Source organism: Chelon labrosus, assembly GCF_963514085.1.
Source record: "Chelon labrosus genome assembly, chromosome: 1".
Classification (NCBI taxonomy): domain Eukaryota; kingdom Metazoa; phylum Chordata; class Actinopteri; order Mugiliformes; family Mugilidae; genus Chelon; species Chelon labrosus.
This window is the reverse complement of record NC_140337.1, coordinates 16,265,016-16,286,377: the sequence shown is the minus strand read 5'-3', so window position 1 is coordinate 16,286,377 and position 21,362 is coordinate 16,265,016. Positions and strand designations below refer to the sequence as shown.

Sequence of the window (21,362 nt, the reverse complement as noted above, 5' to 3'; positions counted from 1 at the left end):
TACACGTGGAGTATGTTTTGATCGAAAATTTTAAACACCGTGCTAGCGATCCGTCAGGCTGACTCAAGTGAAGGAAGTGATATTGACGAAGTAATTGAAAAAATAGATCTTTACTGATTTTCAAAATTTTAAAAATGTTTGGAGTTTATTGATTTTAAAAAAAAAATGCATTTGAAGATTATGCCCTAGCAAGTCAGTCAAGTTGAAAGCCAAAGAAGTAAGCTGTCAAATGCTTTTTATCTCATGTTTTTATCTGCTACAGAGCCTGAGAAATTAAGGTTTAAGTGTTGACATATTCTGAAAAACCTCAGGTTTTGAGAGGGGGTTTACAGAAGAGTGTTGAGGCCTGAATGGGTTAAAGCGTCACAGTACAGCAGGAAAGTCGACTGGTCGGTACAACCCCTAGTACACACCAGTACTTTAAACTTGTAATCACATCACCCCGGAACCAAGTTAACACCAGGTCTATGAAAATTGTACCCAATTTAAAAAAAACACAAAAAAAAAACATTTGTACAACTCTACATAAATTGACCAATACTTAAAGTCAATCATTAAACCTGCAAAACGAATCATATTCCTTATTAACCATAGCTGGGCTGTGTTTATCCATAATTGGGAAATGTTAGCACTCGAAACTAAGAGGCGTGAACCCTCCAGAGTTTTAAATGTCACTTTAGGCCTCATTTTCTGCAGAGCTTTGGCAATCTGGTCCCAAATTGAAACCCTCCTAAGTCTGCACCGTGCAATACTAATGACCACCCTCAGCACTTGGGGTAATTTGGGCATCAATTTTGAAAGGATGCTTATCCCATCTCAATACTCCACAAGAAATTAAAGACCTGACGAGTAACATTGTTAGTTACAGGGACATTTCCTGCGAGAAGAGCAATTTGTATCGACTGATTGCTGTTTCATTGCTCACATACAGATGTTTGAAGGTGTTTGCATCCTCCTGAAGTGTTGGTTTTCATGTTGATAACCGAATATGTTGATGATTTGTCTTTAAAATAAAGCTGCAAGTGAAAAAAAAAAAAAAAAAAAAGCATTTGGGTGACCTGAATCTTAATCACAGAGGCATGATGGACTGGCATCTTTTTGAAGGAAAGAAATAAGTGATAGACTTGAGGAACAGCACGAATGAAGGGACGAATAAATGATTTGGAAAACGAATGAAGGGATTCTGGTCAAGCTTCTTACCATCACCGCTGAGATGAATATGACTGTGTGGGTGCGTGTAGGACTGTGTGTGTGTGTGTGTGTGGGCGTCCAGATGCTTGTGTTCATTATGATCATGAGCTCTGTGCGCCCGTAGGCATGTATGTGATGTGTGTGCTCGCCACTGTATGTGTTTGTGACCGTGTGTTGTTGCTCGGTCGTGCATTGTGCGTTCCGGTGGGTGAGCTCTGACGCTTTGGCAGCAGCCTGCAGCTAAAGGATTAGAGAGGTGGCACAGCTGAAATGGAGCTGATCTATTTGTGTGTGTGTGTGTGTGTGTGTGTTTGTTGTTCTGCGGTTGTATCGGCAATGAATCGGATGAGACTTGTGTGTGTTGGGATTCTGAAAGGGAATTGGATCAGATTACCAAAAAAAAAGAAAAAGAAACTTGGCACCGGATTAACTCCAATCCTCACAAGAGAGGACAGAATAGAAGTAAGAGAGCTGCAGCTGAAGCCAAACAAGCAGCGGGGATGTTTAGATGAGAGGAGGCTTGCCTGAGAGATATTGTAGGATTTGCTTATGTAATGTGACTGTGCGCCTCTCAAGTTGCGGTGTGTAGCACCTTTAAACAGCCTTTTCTTTTCATTTAGTGATTCCCTTGTGTGTTATACAAGCGGTAAACCTGAAAAACAGTTAATCTATACAGTCTGTTTCATTGCCTTGGCTGTTAGCATGGCTGGTTTTTCAAAATGAAGCCCGCAAGTGGTTAAAAAAAACCCTCCCCCCACCTCCCCCTCTCTGTTGTCACTTTGTTTAAACAATTCTTTTGGGATTTGCTGAAAATTAAGATGCAGTGACATTTTATTCACCCATGTTTTACCCCTGCCAGCCTTTGGCAGCGCCAGGAGCTTTGCCTTAGCATATTCAGTTTTGAGAGAAGAGCATGCTCATACAGTTCGAGGCTGTAATCTAACAAGTGCTCGGCTAAATCTGGGCCTGCCTGATGTTTAAATGCAGTAGACTGTCCTGATTTTAAATTCTATGTTACACTTAACTTTCACGGAGGGCATACACCGATCAGGCATAACATTATGACCATTGACAGGAGACGTAAATAACTTTGACCATCTTGTGCTGGGAAACCTTTGGACCTGGCATTCCCACCTAGACCAGACCAGACCAGACCAGACCAGACCCCCCCGCCCCATAGCAATGACACTCCTTGATGGCAGCAGCGATCCAAAACAAATACAGTTTACAGAACAACTCAAAAAAACATGAAGAACAGCACAAGGTGTTGACCTGGCCTCCAAATTCACTAGATCAAACTGATCAAGTATCTGTGAGATGATCCACAGAGGCCCCTCCCCTCAGCCCATAGGACCCAATCCCCCCACTAACAACATTCTGCTGCCAGACACCACAGGACACCCTCAGAAGACCCATGTCCATTCTCTGATGAGTCACAACTGTTTTGGAGGCGCAAGGGAGACCTACACAATATTAGGAAGGTGGTCATAATGTTATGCCGGACAGGTGTAAGTTCCGTATATTTAAGGGCCTTAAGCCTTGGACGTAATTATGATCGGTCTGGGGGTTTTCTGGACTGCACTCATTAAAAAAGAAAGTTTACCAACTCCACCATTAATCTAAAATTAAAAAGCAAAGGGAACTTTTTACAAAGTTCATGATGCCTATTGTTCAGACAATCATCTAACTTGAGCACAAGATGAAAGGTGTTCATGACCGAAAACTATTTGAGTAATTGCCACATTCTCTGTTTTAAATTAATTTTCCATTCCTTTTTTTGTTCACTCATCAGACCTTTTTATGAAAAAAGTCTCAAGAGCCACTTTTCTCTTCAAAGACCCCGTTTTAAAATCTCCGTGTTTGCAGACATGTGACACTCGCTTCATGACAACAGCGGCATTGATCATGTGCTCCAAACAATTAGACCCGCTGCCTCTGAATGTCACCCCGCAGTGAATGGACGAGCAGCGGCGCCGCGGCACGCACGCACACACACGCTAATGTAACCAGACATAGCCATTTAACAGGTCAGTACCATCGATTGCAGGATTGATTTGTTTTGTTCCCTTTGCTACGTGATGCACATCACACATGAAGCTCAGAGGCTTTGTCGCACGTTACTCTGACCGCCCCTGGACCCTTCGTGACCCAGCGTGCGTCACTTTCTGTCTGGAGGGTGTGGGGCATGAGGAGGGGAGGAGGGAGGGGGAGGAGGAGTGGGACCTCAGTGCTTTGTGTGTGGTGAATTCGGTATTGCTGCTCCTTGCTGGACTTGCGTGTTGTGACAGCAGTCTGGCAGTAACAACTGTTTTTGGACAGTTTGTGTGTAGCGCGAGTGCGCACCAGATGACCACGGAGTGTGTCCGTGTTTGTGTAGTGAAACTTTAAAGGGAATTTAACCAGTGTTTTAGGGCTAAAATTGAATTGCCAAAAAAAATCTTCTTACTATTGCAGGTCTTGTTCCTGTTGAGTACTTGTTACAGTTTCTTTTAGTTCAAGGACAAAAACTCTTGTTATGCTTGGCACCAACTCTAATCTGCCAGAATTGTGTTTGTGTGTGTGTGTGTGTGTGCTTATATGAAAGAAAATGCAAAAGGGTCCTCTAATGAAGAGCAGGCTCCACACATTTCAGCAGCCTCATTTTCATCAGAGCAAACACGACCAAATATTTGCCGGAAAGAAGAAGAAGAAGAAGATAAAAAATACCGTGTGCAGTGGATTTATGCACACTTTTTGGAGATGATTTGACCTAGCCTAGCGCCCTCTATGGACACGGCTAATCACGGCTCGCTAATCAAAGACACTGCGGTTCAGACTTCAAGTCGGCACAGCTTGAATCCCAAACACCTCTCCGCTAAGACAAAGAGGATAACAATTAAACAATGTGCAGCAGCAGCAGCAGAACAAGGGCGGATGAACCTACGCACTCTATAGGAGCAGCTCTATTGCTGGCTTTAAGGATTTACAGAAGATGCACACGGACACACACACTGATGTATAACAAATGGAAATACTAGAGAGCCAAAGCTGACGGTGTTGCCGGGGAGTGAGTGACGCAGAGGGAGGGATGGACATGGAAAACTCAAGTATATGCCCTTGAGTGCACTATGAGTCATAAACATTTTTAAATGGCTTTCCATAAAATGTAATAACTCCAGAAATAACTTTTTTTAGTCGTTGTTGGGCCTGATACTGATGTACACACTGCAAAACATATAATAAAAAAGCTTTATTAAACACCAAAGGGCAGAAAATATAATATTGAATTTTATTCATAATACAGATGGTGTACAAGTGTTTTTGCCTAGAAACCTTTCCAGGAATTATGATTACAGAGGTCTACGGCCATGAAGGATCAGACAGGTAAACAGTAGACTCCAAGAAAACATTTGCCGCATCATCGCTGCTGCTACCTTTCTCTGTGTGTGAGGAATTTCCTGTCCTGACCTTGCCATCAGCAACCAGAGGAACTACAATAGAGCTGTCGCGATCAAGCAGGAATCTGTCAAGAGCCTTTGTTGAATTTGAATTTTGGCATCTTCTAACCGCTTTGAGAGAGACGCAGAAACCCGAAAAGGTGACGGTCTCTCCATCACCGAAGCTCCCTGCCTTCCAACTCCCTCTGATTGCTCCATCTAATCCACTCATTTCACTATGTATACCTTTGTCCTCTCTGTCTCTCCACACTCCCACACTGAACACTTTGATTCCTTGTCTGTGTCCTCATTTGATCTCCCCCCCCCCCCCCCCCCCCCCAACCACCACTTCCTCCACTTCCACCATCCATTCACTCTCCTGCGTTTCCCCTCCTGCACTCATGGATCGTTCTTAATGCATTTTGTTTCACACTCCGCCTGTCTCTGCTTTACAGTACTAGCTATCCATCTCTGTCACTTTCCATCCAGGGCAAAACGCCAGTGTACATTCATCAGAGCTGGCTTCATTTAAGCGCAATCATATACGCACTGTGGCCAGCAGCAGGGATCTAAAAGCTTAAATGCACCTCTTTTTTTCTTTTTCTTTTTTCTTTCTTAAAAGTGACTGACTCTTTGTGCGGTAGTCTGCACCCGCCCAGCATCCCCGTGACCTCACCTTGTGCTAGTACAGCCCATTGACTTGGCTGCCAGACCTTATAAAACAGTGACCACTCAATCTGTTACACTGGCTGCTACTTCACTCAGTGACTCAGTGTGCGAGAGCAAGGGGGAATTAGTGCAATATGGAGTGACACACATTGATGCAGTGTGTGTGTGTGCATTTAAGTTCCCCTGTGTGCGTGTGTATGGTGTATGAAGGCTGGAGCCCATCTCCTCCCGTGGTACTGTCCTTCACCGTTTGTCAATGAGGCTTTGGGTGCAAATATTGGCTGCACACAGAAGGTTAAGAGGAGGGTGACTCAGGCTGGAGATTGGCATTTTAGAGTTTTGTGTGTGAGTGCATGTGCACAGAGAGGAGTAGCCTAGATTGCAAGCCTCATCTGTACAGTCGGTGTGTTTTTTTTCCCTCAGCCATGAAATACTGGGAAAACCCGCTGCATCTCGTCTTCAACAGATCTTCAACTATTTATTCATACTTTCATTTTTTTCCCGTCTGTCTTTTTTAAATTCCCTCTACAGCTGCTTTAAAATGCTGGTAGAACTAGCTGTCAGCCCCTGTACGCATCCATTCACCGGCTTCCTAAAATAATTTAGACTACACTTTAAGACCTCGTTGAGACACTGCATGAGCCAGGTCCATTTCATCATTCCTCTCTTCCACTACTCCTTTCTTCAAATGTCAGCCACTTATTGCTCCCCTGCTCCAACTGCGAGACTAAAGGCGATCACCTCTTTGCTATTTTGGCCCCGACACTCTCAACCAGTCTATCAGTTCTGCCAGCTCTTTGGACTGTTTGTAGCTTGAACTCACCTTTATAAGCAAGACTTTGTACAGAACTCAATCCTGTTTTATTTTCTGGTCAACCTCTCAGACTAAAAGATAAAGACTGTAGTTCCTCAAATGGCCACTTGAGGGATGCTCCAAAAGTGAGTCAGTCCCCATGGACCTTTAAGTTATAATAAATGACTTTACAGCAGAAATAAACATGGTAGCAGCCTCATACGAAAAGTGATTTTGGTCTCTAAATCTGGACCCTGGTCTTGGTTCAGTTTTGACATCTCAGTCAATCGTTTAAATCGTATCAATGTTTAAAATTACGCATAATTAAGGGCTGCTTTGAGTGACAGGTGGGTGCCATAGCAGGACGCAAATAGGCTGTTTAGGCTTCTGCGTCAATTTGACGGCGTAACTACGGCGACAGCCCAGACCCTGTACAGACCCTAATGCCGTAGCCTGACGTGCACCTCCCCAGAAATGTAACTACGCGTTGTGGCGACGATCTGTGATTGGTCCACTTGGTAGTAGCGTGTTTCCGCTTTAGGATTTCTGGCTGCTTCTCCATCTCCACAGTTTTCCAATTGATTGTTTTGGATCAATAAAGATGGAACACATCGAGGAAAGGTTAACTGAGGAGATTCGGAGATACAAACCTTTATATGACTCGTCTCTCGCCATTGTTGACAGTGAAGCAGGAAGTAGAACCTGTAGTACCTTAAATGAGCCTTAACCGCCTGCCTGGGCATCAGCCACCTGACTCAGCTTCACTCTTGCTCCGCCTCCTTTTTGAATTGGCCAGGTGTTAGGTGGAGTCAGGCGCTGCCAAGATGGCGACGGCCAGTGTCTCCACACTGAGCTTCAAAAACGCTCTTTAGGAAACCTATGGGTGACGTAAACAGGGGGTTTGTCAGCTGTTACATGCACAGTCTCAGCTGGAATTTACTTAAATTACTTCTGTCTTGTCGTGATGTACCTTTTTTGTGTAACTGCAGCACATGTGCTTCCACAAGTAGATGTATATACCACACATGTTTATGGATTTGCAATATGTGGCGTGCACGTGTGAGACTATGCTTCACTCTAATTATTCAATTTCTGCCGGATCAGCAGGGACACAGCTACATAGCTACCTCACTGTCAGTGTGTAGGTGTTTTACGTTCTTTATTCGGTTGGCGGTGCCCTCTCACGTCCACGTGTGTGTGCTTAATCTCATACAGTTTTTATTTGTTGGGATCCGTGTGTGTGTGTGTGGTCAGGTTGCGTACTGAGCTGTGCATGTGATCCCTTTAATGAGTCTCTGCGGTAAAACCTGTGAGGAGCTCCAGATATCATAAATGAAACTAATTTCTCTCTGCAGGAGAAAAAAAACTCTGCTGATTAAGTGTGTCTGAATGTTTCCATACAGATACTTTACAAGTTTACTCTCAGCATAAATACATGTGTACCGTATGTGGGTGTGTGCACTGTGCTCCTGATTCCTCCACCTAATTTCCTCTAGAGATGTTACCTTAAATATCTCTACTAGTTAAAGGAGAGGCTCTGAGCAGGTGGTGTTTTATTCAAGTGAACCATTTGTTTATCTGTGTTTTTTGTGCATGCTAGATTTCTCCAAAACAGTGATGTTTTTTTATTTTTATTTTTTGCAAGTGGCTTTTTTGTGCTTGTTTGGTTGCCAGAGTCTAATTGCTGCAGTTTTAGCTCGAGGCCATCATTGTCTTTGCAATCCATCCTTGTCTTTTCCTCTGCCCAGTCGATTGTGTTGATGTCCGCCAAATGGAAATCAGAGCAAGTGCGCCGGTTTAACCGTTAACTAAACGTGAATTTTGTTGTTTGAAAGCAGCAGTGAAGGGTTCAGTTTGGATCCTTGACATCCTCGCAATTTACACCCGATTCTAATTTCCAAAAAAGGCTCAACACTGTAGAGAAGGGAAGGGGAAACCAAAACCCAAAAACACGAGAATGGTTTGCTTATTGAATCATTTTAGTCTTTGCATGGGTTTTTCTCACATCTGTGCCCTCTGCAAAAATTAGATTTGCTGTTTTGCAACCCATGTTTTGGACATTTGATTGCTCACAATCCTGTAATTTCATTTCATTGTTGTTTTCTTCCAATATTTTATTTTCACTCGAAATGGGCAAGATTTCGTTCTATGGCTTTGATTATGGAAATAACCAGTGATACGGCTGAGTGAGAAATAAGAAACTGCTCTGATTGGTTAAACGTGTCCAGATGGTCTGAACACCAATCGGATTTCTTCGCTCAGATCATGAGTATAATTTGTCTGAACGCGCCTAGTCTTGAAATTATGCTGATGATAATAATAAAGTTTATTTATGTAGCATTTATGCAGCGATTACACCCTGCGTGAAGCTCCCATTGGGTAGAATTAAAGTGGAGCTGAGTGGAGTTTAAAAGAAAAAGAATGGGAAAAGCTGGTGTTGGCTTACGAACATGCTAATTTCCCTCAGTTATCATGTTTTACTCTGAATGCAGCCGTGTTCAGCTTCAGATAGGAAAAAAAAAATAACATATTCCATGCGGGGGGCAGCAAATCTTAGCTAAGCATACTAATTACACGAGACGTGAACATTTATTTTTAACTGAGTCGGTTCTAATCAGGTGCTGCATCAGACTTTCACTTGATTCAGATTCCATCAAGACTTTTGCAGACATAGATGGAGTAAAATGATGGAGAATAATACCTTAAAAAAAAAAAAAATCTGTGTAAGAGTTATAATTAAAACTTAAAACGGACATTAAAATCAAATGGAAATCTTCGGTCACTCTTACATGAACGTGTATAATTAAAACTGAAAGGTCTGTGTGCTGAAAAGAAAGCATGCTTTGAAGGAGGTTACCAGAGATCGAATGATGCTTTGTTATTCTCTGGTGAATGAATGATGAGCAATTTAACAAACCTATTGAATTGTTTTAGAACATTCAAAGTGTAATTATAAATAGCACATTTCAACGCTGCATGAATAAAATAAGAACATTTCAGTTCAAAGGAGGGGACGACATCATTTAGATGACTAAATGGAAGTGGTTTGTACCTTTTTAGAAGCTTTTTTGTGTCTATACAAACTGAATCTTGTCTGAAGTGGATATCATCACGTACTTGAACAGCAGTAATGATCCATGTTCCAAGATGCTGCAACAAAAATATGGTGTTTCAAATACTGGTTTGCTTTAAGATCATATACCAGTCCTTATTATCTCCTTCTGGTGCATCACGTCTGCTACCATACTGTGTACTGACTGTACAGCTCTGGCTACAACAAAGCGATATACACTGATCAGCCACAACATTACAACCACTGACAGGAGAAGTAAATAACATTGATCATCTTGTGACAATTCAATGTTCTGCTGGGAAACTTTTGGACCAGGCATTCATTCATGTGGATGTTACTTAGACATGTAGCACCCACCTAGACCAGACCAGGCACCCCCACCCCATAGCAATGACACTCCTTGATGGCAGCAGCCATCCCCAGCAGGATGCAGTCTGATCAAGTATCTGTGGGATGATCCACAGAGGCCCCTCCCCTCAACCCATAGGACCCAAAGGCCCCCCACCAACAACATTCTGTTGCCAGACACCACAGGACACCCTCAGAAGGCCCATGTCCATTCTCTGATGAGTCACAACTGCAAGCACAAGGGAAACATACACAATATGAGGAAGGTGGTCATAATGTTGTGGCTGATCGGTGTATATACAGTCATGTATATTACATCCTAGACTTGTAGAGTGACATTTAAATGATTTAACCGTTAACATTTCTTAAATAAGTTTCTCGAATGTGACAATAAACATCTTAATCGTAATTTATTTGTCAGTATATATACGATAGCTACGCAGTTGTGTGTTTTTTATGCAGAGACATCACTGGATGTGATGGTTCTTTCGAAGGGGGAACAGTCACTGTCAGTTGCTCTGACTGATCACCTTTAGTCTCCAATTTAATCTTGATGGGAGCCATCTCTTCCAGGATGGTGATGACCAATCAATAGGACACAGTAGATCACTGTATGGTTTGATGAGTATGAAAATGATGTAAGTCATACTATATTCTAGGTGGCTACCATCCCAGCCACCAGATCTTATAAATGTACATCTCTGGGATAAATTGGATCAAAATGTGTTAGACAGCGCTCTGCAGCTCCATCATTAAAACTCACAATGAGGGAATCCAGTAGCGTTCCACAGACTTATCACAGTGAAGGCGTCTCATCTATATTTCTTTTCTAACTTGTCTGCCCAGGAAGAGGCCTCCCAATAGTTTCGCAACACTCTAATTATCCAGTTTGTGGATCTAAGGATCACGCTGTTCAATCGTAAAGCCCCTGAATAGAAATGTGAATCTGTGGTCCGTCCTACAACATCAACGAGCACTTGAGTAACACTTGAACAACTTGCAGAAAATGTAGGTTGCCTCTCTCGTCTGTTTACGCAACTCTTGTCGCTTGTAGTGTGAAGATGGAATAAGGGCTGAAAAGCTTGGAAGTGGATGTTTGAGATAATTTGGCCGGACATTAAAGGATCTGCTACAAAAACTAAACCTCTTCTACTTACCTTATGTGGACTTATATATGTATATATTAGCCCTATGTGCTGATTAAATGCCTATGTTATATTTTTCCTCTGTGGCTCATTTGCATATTGCATTGCATATTGCATAATTTAGAGGACACATTAATGTCCCTGCACCAACAACACTGACACGGGTTCCTGTGTATTTATCGTACCTGACACTGATTGTGATTCTAATTGCAGCGTTGTAGCAAAAAGGTAGTGGAGAAAATGGCCTTTTATGATGATGAGATTTCAATAAATCCCCCTCGATTAATGATCTAATTTTGCATTACGGGGAGATGATGACAAACTGCTCTCATCTCCGCACACAAATAAAACGCGAGGCTTCTTCTCCTCCCGTTTTTATGTAGTCCTGTTTGCTTGCGCAGCGCGGACAGGAGTTTGTTTTCTTTGAGTTTCACGGCTCATTAAATTGAGTGAGCACTCCTTCTTGATTGTTTACACAAGTAAGACTAACAGGATAATTCAAAGGTGTAAAACTGCCTTTTTTTTTTCTTTTTTTTTTTTTTGTTTCTGCCACAGGTGGGATACGAGAACGCGGGCACGGTGGAGTTCTTGGTGGACAAACATGGCAAACACTACTTCATCGAAGTCAACTCCCGACTCCAAGTTGAGCACACGGTCACAGAGGAAATCACTGAGTAAGTAGCAGATGTTTACTTATGTGGATGGATTTTGGCTGGCGGGTAGCGGTGTAATTGCGGCGGTTGTCATTTTGCGTATGGGCGTTTTTGGATCATCCGCCAGACAGGTGTGCAGCTTCAAGGTGGGAGGGTTCCCATTCTCTCTCTCTCTCTCTCCCTCAAACATGAAGGAGTCTAAACAGCCAAGCAAAGAGTGAAGGTGATGTTAAATACATGAGACAGAAGCGAAAATCTGAGAAATGGAGAGGCTGAGGGGGAAAAAAAAAAACACGAAGGCATTGATGGAAGACTGACAAGTAGAAAAAGATTGGGAAAGAGAAGAAAGCCAGATCAGGTGTAGGACCAGAGAGGCAGAGAGATGAGGTCAGAAAAAGGGGTGAGAGGCAACAAGAACGGAGGAGAGGGGTGAGGAAGAGAGAGAGGATAATGAAAGATATAAATAGCGCTCGGCTCCACTGATGACCTGTGAGATTTGCTCGGATGAAACAACACAGATGGGTCTCGGAATAAAACACAGGTACAGGCGTGGCAGCAGCGCCGTCACACCCCGAACCCGTGAATCTTTGCTCGGCGCCAATAATGATGATGTGTGTGTGCGCACATACACAGAAAACCACAATTATTCTAATTCTTATCAGATTTCCTGCATAATTTGCTTTATTATTGAATTAAGCTGACACGCTAACAAACCGGTGCAACTAATAGGGCAAGTTTAATTGGCGGGAAGGAGGCGGCGGGAGGGGCGGGGGGGACGGGCGCGCAAGGAAACAAAATTGCCTGTTGCTACGGTAACACAACATGACTGACAACTTCATCTGTATTCTCTTGCTATCGTGATAAGTCTCCGCACTCTTGTTGGGCTTCTTTCATCTCAGTCTTTGTGTGTGCGTGCGTTTCCTTTCCTTTTCTTTCTTTTTTTTTTTTACTCACAGGAGGTCTTTGATCAACTAGAGATATTTGCATCACACCACAGTGAACTAAATCAGCTCTGGATGAGCGATAGAAATCTACTCGGCGAGCATCCGTCCTGGTGGCCATTAAGTCAAACAGCTGCCAGCCTCAATTCAAAAGATTTATTTATCTATTTATTTGAAACCGCTAATTAGTTACTTTGAGTAAAAAGTATGCCTGCTTTTAAGTATAACCTGTCAGTTGAGCTCTTAAATATTTATGCTAGAGAAATGTAGATAATGAGACATAATGATGATCTGGAAGACATCAGTACACATTTGTATTTTGCATAATTCAGGTAAAGACCTTGATTTATTTATTAATTAATTTATTCTTGGTTAGGTTGTATTTTTCCATGTTTTTCTGCTTTAGATGAGGATGTAGAACCATCATGGCTGACAGGGTTAGGGTTAGGGAAACATGCTATTAACAAATCTTTAAACATCCACACACTCCACCTTGTTCTGCATTATTTGTTTGTGTATTGAATTGCTAATAGACTTAAAGGAGAACTACTGTTTTTTACAACCCGGACCTTATTTCTGGCATAAAATATGATTGTTTACCTACCCATATAACTTTTGTGTAATTTGTATTGGTTCGGGAGATAATTAGCTCAGCTTATATGCATATAGTGGGAGTGACTGGGGCACCGAAACGCAGCCTCTAAATAATGCATTATCTGCCGCGAAATGCGTTTATTTCACCAATATTTTGTTATCGTTGAGCGCTGCACACACCCGCGACGGTCAGCTTGTTTACCTGTAATTTGCTTCTGCAATGGTCCGTCCACAACCTCAGAATCGGAAAAATATTCAGCCATGTTGCAAAAAACTAGCAGTAGCAGAACGCAGAACGTTATTTAGAGGGTGCGTTTCGGTGCCCCAGTCACTCCCACTATATGGATATATGCAGATCTAAATATCTCCTGAAGGACTACAAATGACTACAAAAGTTATATGGGTGAGTAAAAGATCGTATTTTATGCCAGAAATAAGGTCCAGGTTGTAAAAAAAAAAAAAAAAGAAACAGTAGTTCCCCTTTAATTGCATAAAATCACTGGCTAGAATATGTATTGCATTGTGTGCAGATCTTAGACAGTATATTCACACAGTCTATGGTGGAGACATGGGACACATCCAGGTTACGGGTTGGCTCATAAGAAAACCAATAAAAATAAGAAGTGCAGCGTTTCCCCCAAGATTTTGTGAGATTTAGTGACAAATAACGGCAGTCTGTGCAGTTCATATGTAGGAATACTAGACAAAATGCTGTTGAGACGTTGTATTTTGTGGACAAATGTATGTAAGATTAAGTGTCACCGAATGAATTTAATTTATAGTTATTTAACAGCTGACTTTTAATCTTTAGCTAGCACTTATAGTAGCTTAAAACATGCAAAAATATTTCCGATTCGTTATGAGACCCTGGCGAGTTAATTAAACCCTGGCGGGCGCCATAGTATTACCATTGAATGGGAAAACCCTGAAGTGCTAGCGGCTAAAAGCTCACCGTAAGGCTTGGACATGAAACTAATCATTTGAGAACTAAAGGGGCTCAGCTTTCTATAATGTCTAAAAAGTATAAAGACAATAAAAATCTGAAAGCAGTCTTTAATTAGCAAATCCTGATGCCACTCGTGTTCACGTTTTAATGGATTATTTATCACAGCTCCTCTGCAGTAGCCAGGGCAGCTGTATGATTGTTCATATCATTTAATGATCAGCTTTATTTCCATTATATCCTCCTACATAAACAACAGAATCGATGGCCCATGATTCCTAAAACAACTTCTTGGATAGTTTGAGAGGGCTGCTGTGATAATTAGGTCCACTTCAGGAAGATGAGGGATGGATAGCCACGTTAACCCAACACCAAGAGATTTGGGGCTGTGTCTCCAAGCTGGACCATTACTGTTCCACATCGCTGATTTATGATTCCCTTTTTTGTATTATTGCTTTCATTTTGAGTTGCTGTTGCTGGGCCACAAAACTACCTAGCTATAGACTAGGCTGGTGTGAAAGTTGTCTTTTAACTACTTTAAACTCCTTCTCCCTTCTTCTACACACATCTCAATCATTTTGTTTGCTCCCATCGTAATGAGTCTCACTCCGGATGGACGATTTTACACGCACTTATTGACGTCGACACAAGTCTTAAAAATTTCATTTTGAATTCCCTCTGTGATTTTCTGTTCCTTGACATTTATCTTTTTGTAAGAAAGATCCAGACGGTTTTGGGGGAAGCAAGGACAGAGGAAGAAGTTGGGCTATGTATCCATCATAAATTATGTTTTTCATGTGCACAGAGCAGATATTGCTATAATGTGAATTATAAATTGCAGAATTGCCTCTCTTTTCTGTTACTGCTGCTGAATGCACGGTAGTGTCTGATATATTTAAAGATGGAAACTAAAAGGCTGCAACTCACCAAGGATGCCAGGAGAACATGATTATATATACACCGATCAGGCATAACATTATGACCACCTTCCTAACATTGTGTAGTTCTCCCTTGTGCGTTCAAAACAGTTGTGACTCATCAGAGAATGGATTAGGGGAGGGGCCCCTGTGTATCGCACAAATACTTGATCAGTTTGGGATCTAGTGAATTTGGAGGCCAGGTCAACACCTTGTGTGTGTTTCCCAGCAGAACATTGAATTGTCACAAGATGGTCAATGTTATTCACTTCTCCTGTAAGTGGTTTTAATGTTGTGGCTGATCGGTGTACATATAAATTCCGACTCGTTTGTCAGTTTCCTTATTTATGTACCTGCACTGCATCCACCTGTGCTCCTACCAGCCAGACAATAAAGTGACATTCTTATTTATTACAGTCTGACTCTAATCCAGCCATGTACGGGTTTGTCATATCCTCTCCATCCTGCAGGGAAGCCCTCATGTCACTGAGGAAATTTGACATTTTGTGGAATTGGGGTCATTTGAATTGGCGGAAGACTAGTAATTACTTGAATCGGGGCAGAGTCTGGCATGAAGCGGCCGTGTTGAAAGTTTCAGCTGCCAGAAGCACAGCTTTCATTTCAGGCTGAGGTTTGGCTCTGAGCAGCAACGGCAGACGAAGAGAGAACAGGTCTCTGGAAAAGAAACCCGGTGTGCATCCATCAGAATTTCAGGGAAAATATTCTCTTTACAAGAAGACAAGTATTACATTTGAGTGCAAATTACAAAAGGGAAAACGTACTTTTATTTGAACTTTCTGTCCATGAATCTTGGAGCCGCTCTCTCAGTCTGAGTGTGGGAGCACATTTATTCATGTTTTGTGTGTTTGAATTAGACATTGTTACTAATAGAGTGGTCAGCCAGCTATTATTTATACCGAGGTGTGAAACTTTCAGTTCATTCCTCAACCCACCCCCCCACTAAGTCTTTCATGTCTCCTGATTAGTTCCTCTTTTCATCAGCCATTCTTCTTGTTCCCTATTCAGTTTTCTCACTTTCTTTTCCCTGACTACAGTTGAGCCTTGGCTTGATAATCTTTTTACCTTTTAATTCTCAGTATGTGGCACATACTCACTCACTTCAAAATGCTTTTTATATGTAGCTCCGGTGGCTGCCTTCCAGCGACCAATCGCTTTCTGAGCAACTGTGTTCTGTACTTGAAGCTGGGCATTCATTTTTAAGTGCTCTTTGTTTTTTGTACCACACTTTGTTTCCGGTAGGGCTGATTGATTTTGTCTTTCTACCTGAGCTTTCTTTCTTTAGGCACATTATAAGTGTTGGTATGAAAAGGTCATTTAAATGGACACTAGTGTGCTGCTTATGATCGGCATAATCGCCCAGTCGGAACTAAACTGTCTCATGGGTCGACCTCAATCAGGACAGACTGGTCTGATCAGAGGGAATATTTAAACGGGTTTAGAGGGGTGGTGTAAACCTTTGATAATCATTCTGTTGAGTAATATTCCTTCCATATAGCCATGTTAAAGGGGAACTACTGTTTTTTACAACCTGGACCATATTTCTGGCATAAAATACGTTATTATACGTTTATTCACCCATATAACTTTTGTGTCATTTGCACTTGTTCAGGAGATAATTAGATCTGCGTATATCCATATAGTGGGAGTGACTGGGGCACCGAAATGCCTCTAAATAACACATTATCTGCTGCGAAACAGACAATTAATTTCACCAATATTTTGTTATTGTACGCTAATGCTATTCCCCGCTGAGTCCGGTGTTCCCTGTTATCATAACCCCAAAATCGGAAAAATATTCAGCCATGTTGCAAAAAGCTAGCAGTAGCAAATTACAGGTAAACAAGCTAACCGTCGCAGGTGCGCGCACCACTCAGAGATGACATCATCCAGGTCAGAAGACATAATCCAGGGTCTGTAGGTCAATCTACAGACCCTGGATGATGATAACAGGTAACTCCAGACTCAACTGGGAATAGCACTAGCGTACTATAACAAAATATTGGTTTCGTGGCAGATAATACGTTATTTAGAGGCTGCATTTCGGTGCCCCAGTCACTCCCACTATATGGATATACGCGGATCTAAATATCTCCTGAACAAGTGCAAATAACACAAAAGTTATATGGGTGAGTAAACGATCGTATTTTATGCCAGAAATAAATCCAGGTTGTAAAAAAACAGTAGCTCCCCTTTAACACTTAATCCCATTGTTTTGCTCTGGGTGGAAAAAAGCATGTCCTTTCCATGCATGTTTGGTGTTGGAAAAGATAAAGAAAGCACAAATCAGTTTGCACATGGGACTGTCTTAATCATCATCTTCTGAATGAATGAATTCAGTGTTTTTATGTGTGACGTCATCGACTAGTCGCCTCGGCTTTCATCACATATTAGTCGACTTTAAAAAAATCTGAGGTTGTTCAGCCCCTAATTCTTATTGATATTTTGAGGCATGTCAACACATATTACGTTTACTTCAGTGTGGCATCTGTGTCTTTTGTCTTGCATGGAGTGTTTTTTAAATGTCAGATGAATAGGGATGAGGTTTGAAGTAGGTGGGTCCCAAATTTTCTGTGTGTGACTGATTTTTGGCGTCCCCAGACTTTTCCTTCCATTACCGCCCGCAGGTTGACATTTTTGGTGCCGAGTAAAATGTCTCAAAATTGGACTGTTGTGGAATTGGATTTTTCTATTTTGTCCTGTAAAAAAAGATCTTTTCACCAAGCTGTGCTCTGCTGTCAGACTCTGGACTGACCAGATCTGGAGGTAGCCCGGCTCACGCAGTGATCCACTCCCGGCTGGGGGAAGGTTCAGCCTGCGCTGTTTGGTAATTCTTCCACCTAAACAGGTTGAAAGGTCACCTCTTCCTCCACCTCCTGCTGTCTGGAGCATAAAGCTGGCACCACTCAGTCCTTGTCAAAGGAAAAATAAACAGAACCCGCTCACCTGCGTTGCTTATCTTCACCTGCGTTGCTTATCTTCACCTGCGATGTGTTGTAGTTGTAAGGAGTGCCGGTTTCGCCTGCCTAATTATCGTATTAATAACCAATCAGTGCAGGCAGAAGTGGAATAACTAGAACACAAGTACCAGTCATAAATGTAAAAGGCGAGATACAGATCACGTGTTACTACCAGCTGTGAGCGGCCTCTTATCCTTGTTTACTCCGCAATTAGCAGCTGAACTGTCACTAATTGAATGTTATGTGCTGTGAGGGTCGATATAATGCACATATTCAGATATCAAAGTAACCCAACCCCTCTTCCCACAGCCATGTAGCTCATTCGTCATTTCCCCCTCGAGCACTTCCCTTCATCTGTGAATCCATCGCTCCACCTCTGTCCATTTCTCCATCCCCCCCTTCCTCTCCTCCTTCCTCGCTCCGTTGCCTCCTGTTCTGTCTCCCTCCTTCCTTCCACCATCCTTTCAGCTCTGTCAGTTTCTCCCTCCGTGTGTCGGCCCCATCACTCCTTCTCTGCCCCTCTCCTGTCCTCCCTCCCTCCCCTCTCCTCCAGTTTCAGCCCTCTCTCCTTCCTCTCATCCGTCTCATCCTTGTCATCCTCTCCTCTCATTCGCATTCACCCTCCGATATCTGTCTGTTCATTCATCTCTCCGCCCTCTCTGTCCTTTACCTCACCTTTGCCTCATCCACTTCGACTCGAGGCTCATCTTTTCTTCATCCCCTTCGGTTTTCATCTATTAATATATTGGTACAGGTGTGAGAATGACTTTAAAGCCATTACGTTGAATGTGGGAGTAATGCTGACTAAAATGTCAAATCACGCTTTAAGAACATTTATCGCTAACTGTGCATTTATAGGAGGCTGTGGACATTGGCATATCACAACATTTTGCCAATCGGACAAAGCTGCGCCTTGCCGTCAGCGACCGTGAAATGAAATGGTGGAAAATGTGGGTACGAGTTGTATCGTAAGCACTGTAATTTTTTCTTATATGCTGAAGGGCTAATAAAGAGTCTATTGACTTCGGTTTGCAGCCCCGGGAGCATTTTCCATTATGGAGAAATATCATCCTAAATAGAGCCTGAGAGACTTTTAGAAATATAATTTAATTTGGCTATTCTGACTAAGACATGTGTGCAGCTGCACGATTTTCACTGAATAAATTTGACAGTTCATATTTATGCACGTATGCAATGATCATGTTTAATTCAGGTTTGAAGCAAAAAGTAGTAAAAGGCCGACAATCCGGAGGCAAATACGAATTAAAAATGAACCGTTCTTCTTATTTTATTTATTTGTTATTAAGTACTACAAAAAGTAAAAAAAGATTTGTAAAGGTTTGGCCACCCATCGGCTTAAAGTCTGCAAACGTCATTAACTAAATTTGGAATGAGACGAGTTGTCAGCTGTTGGACCTTTGGCTCAGTCCGTATCAAATAGATATTGTTAAGAACAGATTTCCTTAGATATCGGTTAATCACAAATGCAAATGTTGGTCGAGAACGTGAAACTGAAGGTTTTTACATTGGTCGCTTAAAACACGCCGCGTGCAAGACGGCCTAAAAATATCTCAAAACTTGGAGTGAAGGAAGGAGAAGACGTCTGAATCAAGAACAGAGACTCTCTTAGCTCTCTGACATAGTTAGGATGTCCTCATTTTTGCCATGAACACGGTTAAATTTTTAATTTTTAATTTAAATATTCATGAATTAAAATGACAACTGTTTACTGACAAATGTAAAAAGGCTGTACCAGTGGAACTGTTTGTATGCAACACTGAAAGAAAACTCAGGGAGCTTTTAAATGGTAGTGAAAAATCTCCAGTAACTCCTCTTTCAGCGTCTTAGCATGGCTGCTCTTCTCTTAGAAAGGTCGGCTTGCGGACTGCTATCTGTTTTTGGATCAGTGTTGTGCCGTATACTGATGTACACCGATCAGGCATAACATTATGACCACCTTCCTAATATTGTGTAGGTCTCCCTTGTGCCTCCAAAACAGTTGTGACTCATCAGAGAATGGACATGGGCCTTCTGAGGGTGTCCTGTGGTGTCTGGCAACAGGATGTTATTAGTGGGGGGCCTTTGGGTCCAGTGTTTGTTCCACTGCATCCCACAGATACTTGATCAGTTTGGGATCTACTGAATTGGAGGCCAGGTCAACACCTTGTGCTGTTCATCATGTTTTTTTTTAGTTGTTCTTAAACCGTTTTTGTGTGTGTGTCTGTGTCAGGCTGCATCCTGCTGGGGATGGCTGCTACCATCAAGGAGTGTCATTGCTATGGGGTGGGGGTGTCTGGTCTGGTCTAGGTGGGTGCTACATGTCTAAGGAACATCCACACGAATGAATTCCAGGTCCAAATTTTCCCAGCAGAACATTGAACTGTCACAAGATGCTCAATGTTATTCACCTGTCAGTGGTTTTAATGTTGTGGCTGATCAGTGTATATTACAACACTTGAACATTTAATTAGATTCCACATGGAGTTAAATCTTACTTCAGCACTCATGCATGGGCAGGATTTTGTATCAAGTTAATTGTAAATCATGTTTAGCCTTTAAAACGTGTCCCTTCTCTTTCCTACCTGTCCTCCTCTACCTTTCCTCCTCTCCCTCTCCCTGCCAGTTGCTCACACTCCACCCTTCACAGATCCTGTTTTGACTGCTCCTCTTCCTCCACATTCGCCGCCGCGCTGCTTTGATTATTGTCGCATGTCTCACTTTTCCGCCGCTCTTCCTTGACAAGGTGGTATCTTTTTTTTTTTTTTTTGACGGGGAAGGCACCCTCTAACTTTTCAGGGTTTCTTTTGCTTCTCTCTCTCTTGCTCAGCAGTGGTAATGGGCGCATGCACGAGTGTCAGTGCGGAGGCGGAATACCACAATCTGTAATCAGAATGAATGCACCCACACAGACATACACACACACACACACACACAGACAGACAGACAGACACGCTCATTCATAGATGCATACAAAAATACACCGCTGTATTCCAAAATTTTGATGTCCAAAGGCGACGACAAAGTCTCTCACACACAAGGCGAAAACATTGCATCAGAACATTATGTGAATACCTATTCATCTGACTTCCTGCTTTACTGAATTCCAACAATAGAGGCAAATCTGTCTGATGCGTCTGACTGCGACGGACAAAATGTGAGATACATGCAAGATAGTTTTTGTCTGGGAGGCATACCCTGTGTGTGTGTGTGTGTTCTGCTTGTATATTTGAAAGGCATAAGTGTGTTTGTGAGGGGCCGGGAGGCCGCCTCGGCATTCAGCTCCAGCCCTGCCTTTGAACTTCTCCTCTCTCAAGGTTCAATTTGTCTATAATTTAGCTGTAAATGATCTTTCCTCTGTGCGTCGACTGTGTGTTCGTCATTGGCTCTGTGCACCGAGCTAGTGTGTGCGAGTGTGTGCACATGCCGCTGTCAAGGGACATTGCGCATTTGGTAGATTGGTGGACAGGAGTCCTTTAGATCTTAAAGTGATATAATTATACCCCCAGGCTCGCGCTGGGCTCTGTCTGTCTGTCTGTCTCTGTGTGTGTGTGTGTGTGTGTGTCTCTGTGTGTGTGTGTGTGTGTGTGTGTGTGTGTGTGTGTGTGTGTGTGTGTGTGTGTGTGTGTGTGTGTGTGTGTGTGTGTGTGTGTGTGTGTGTGTGTGTGTGTGTGTGTGTGTGTGTGTGTGTGTGAGCGCTGGCT

At 42.5% G+C, this 21,362-nt stretch overlaps 1 protein-coding gene across 1 annotated transcript in view; it reads left to right on the top strand.

The window, feature by feature from the left end:
* Nucleotides 1-21,362, top strand: part of pcxb (pyruvate carboxylase b) — a 307,177-nt gene that overhangs the window by 61,877 nt on the left and 223,938 nt on the right. Inside the window, exon 10 of the mRNA XM_084546125.1 lies at nucleotides 11,191-11,309. Coding sequence (XP_084402251.1) covers nucleotides 11,191-11,309 — 119 coding nt within the window. The remainder of the gene's footprint in view (nucleotides 1-11,190; nucleotides 11,310-21,362) is intronic.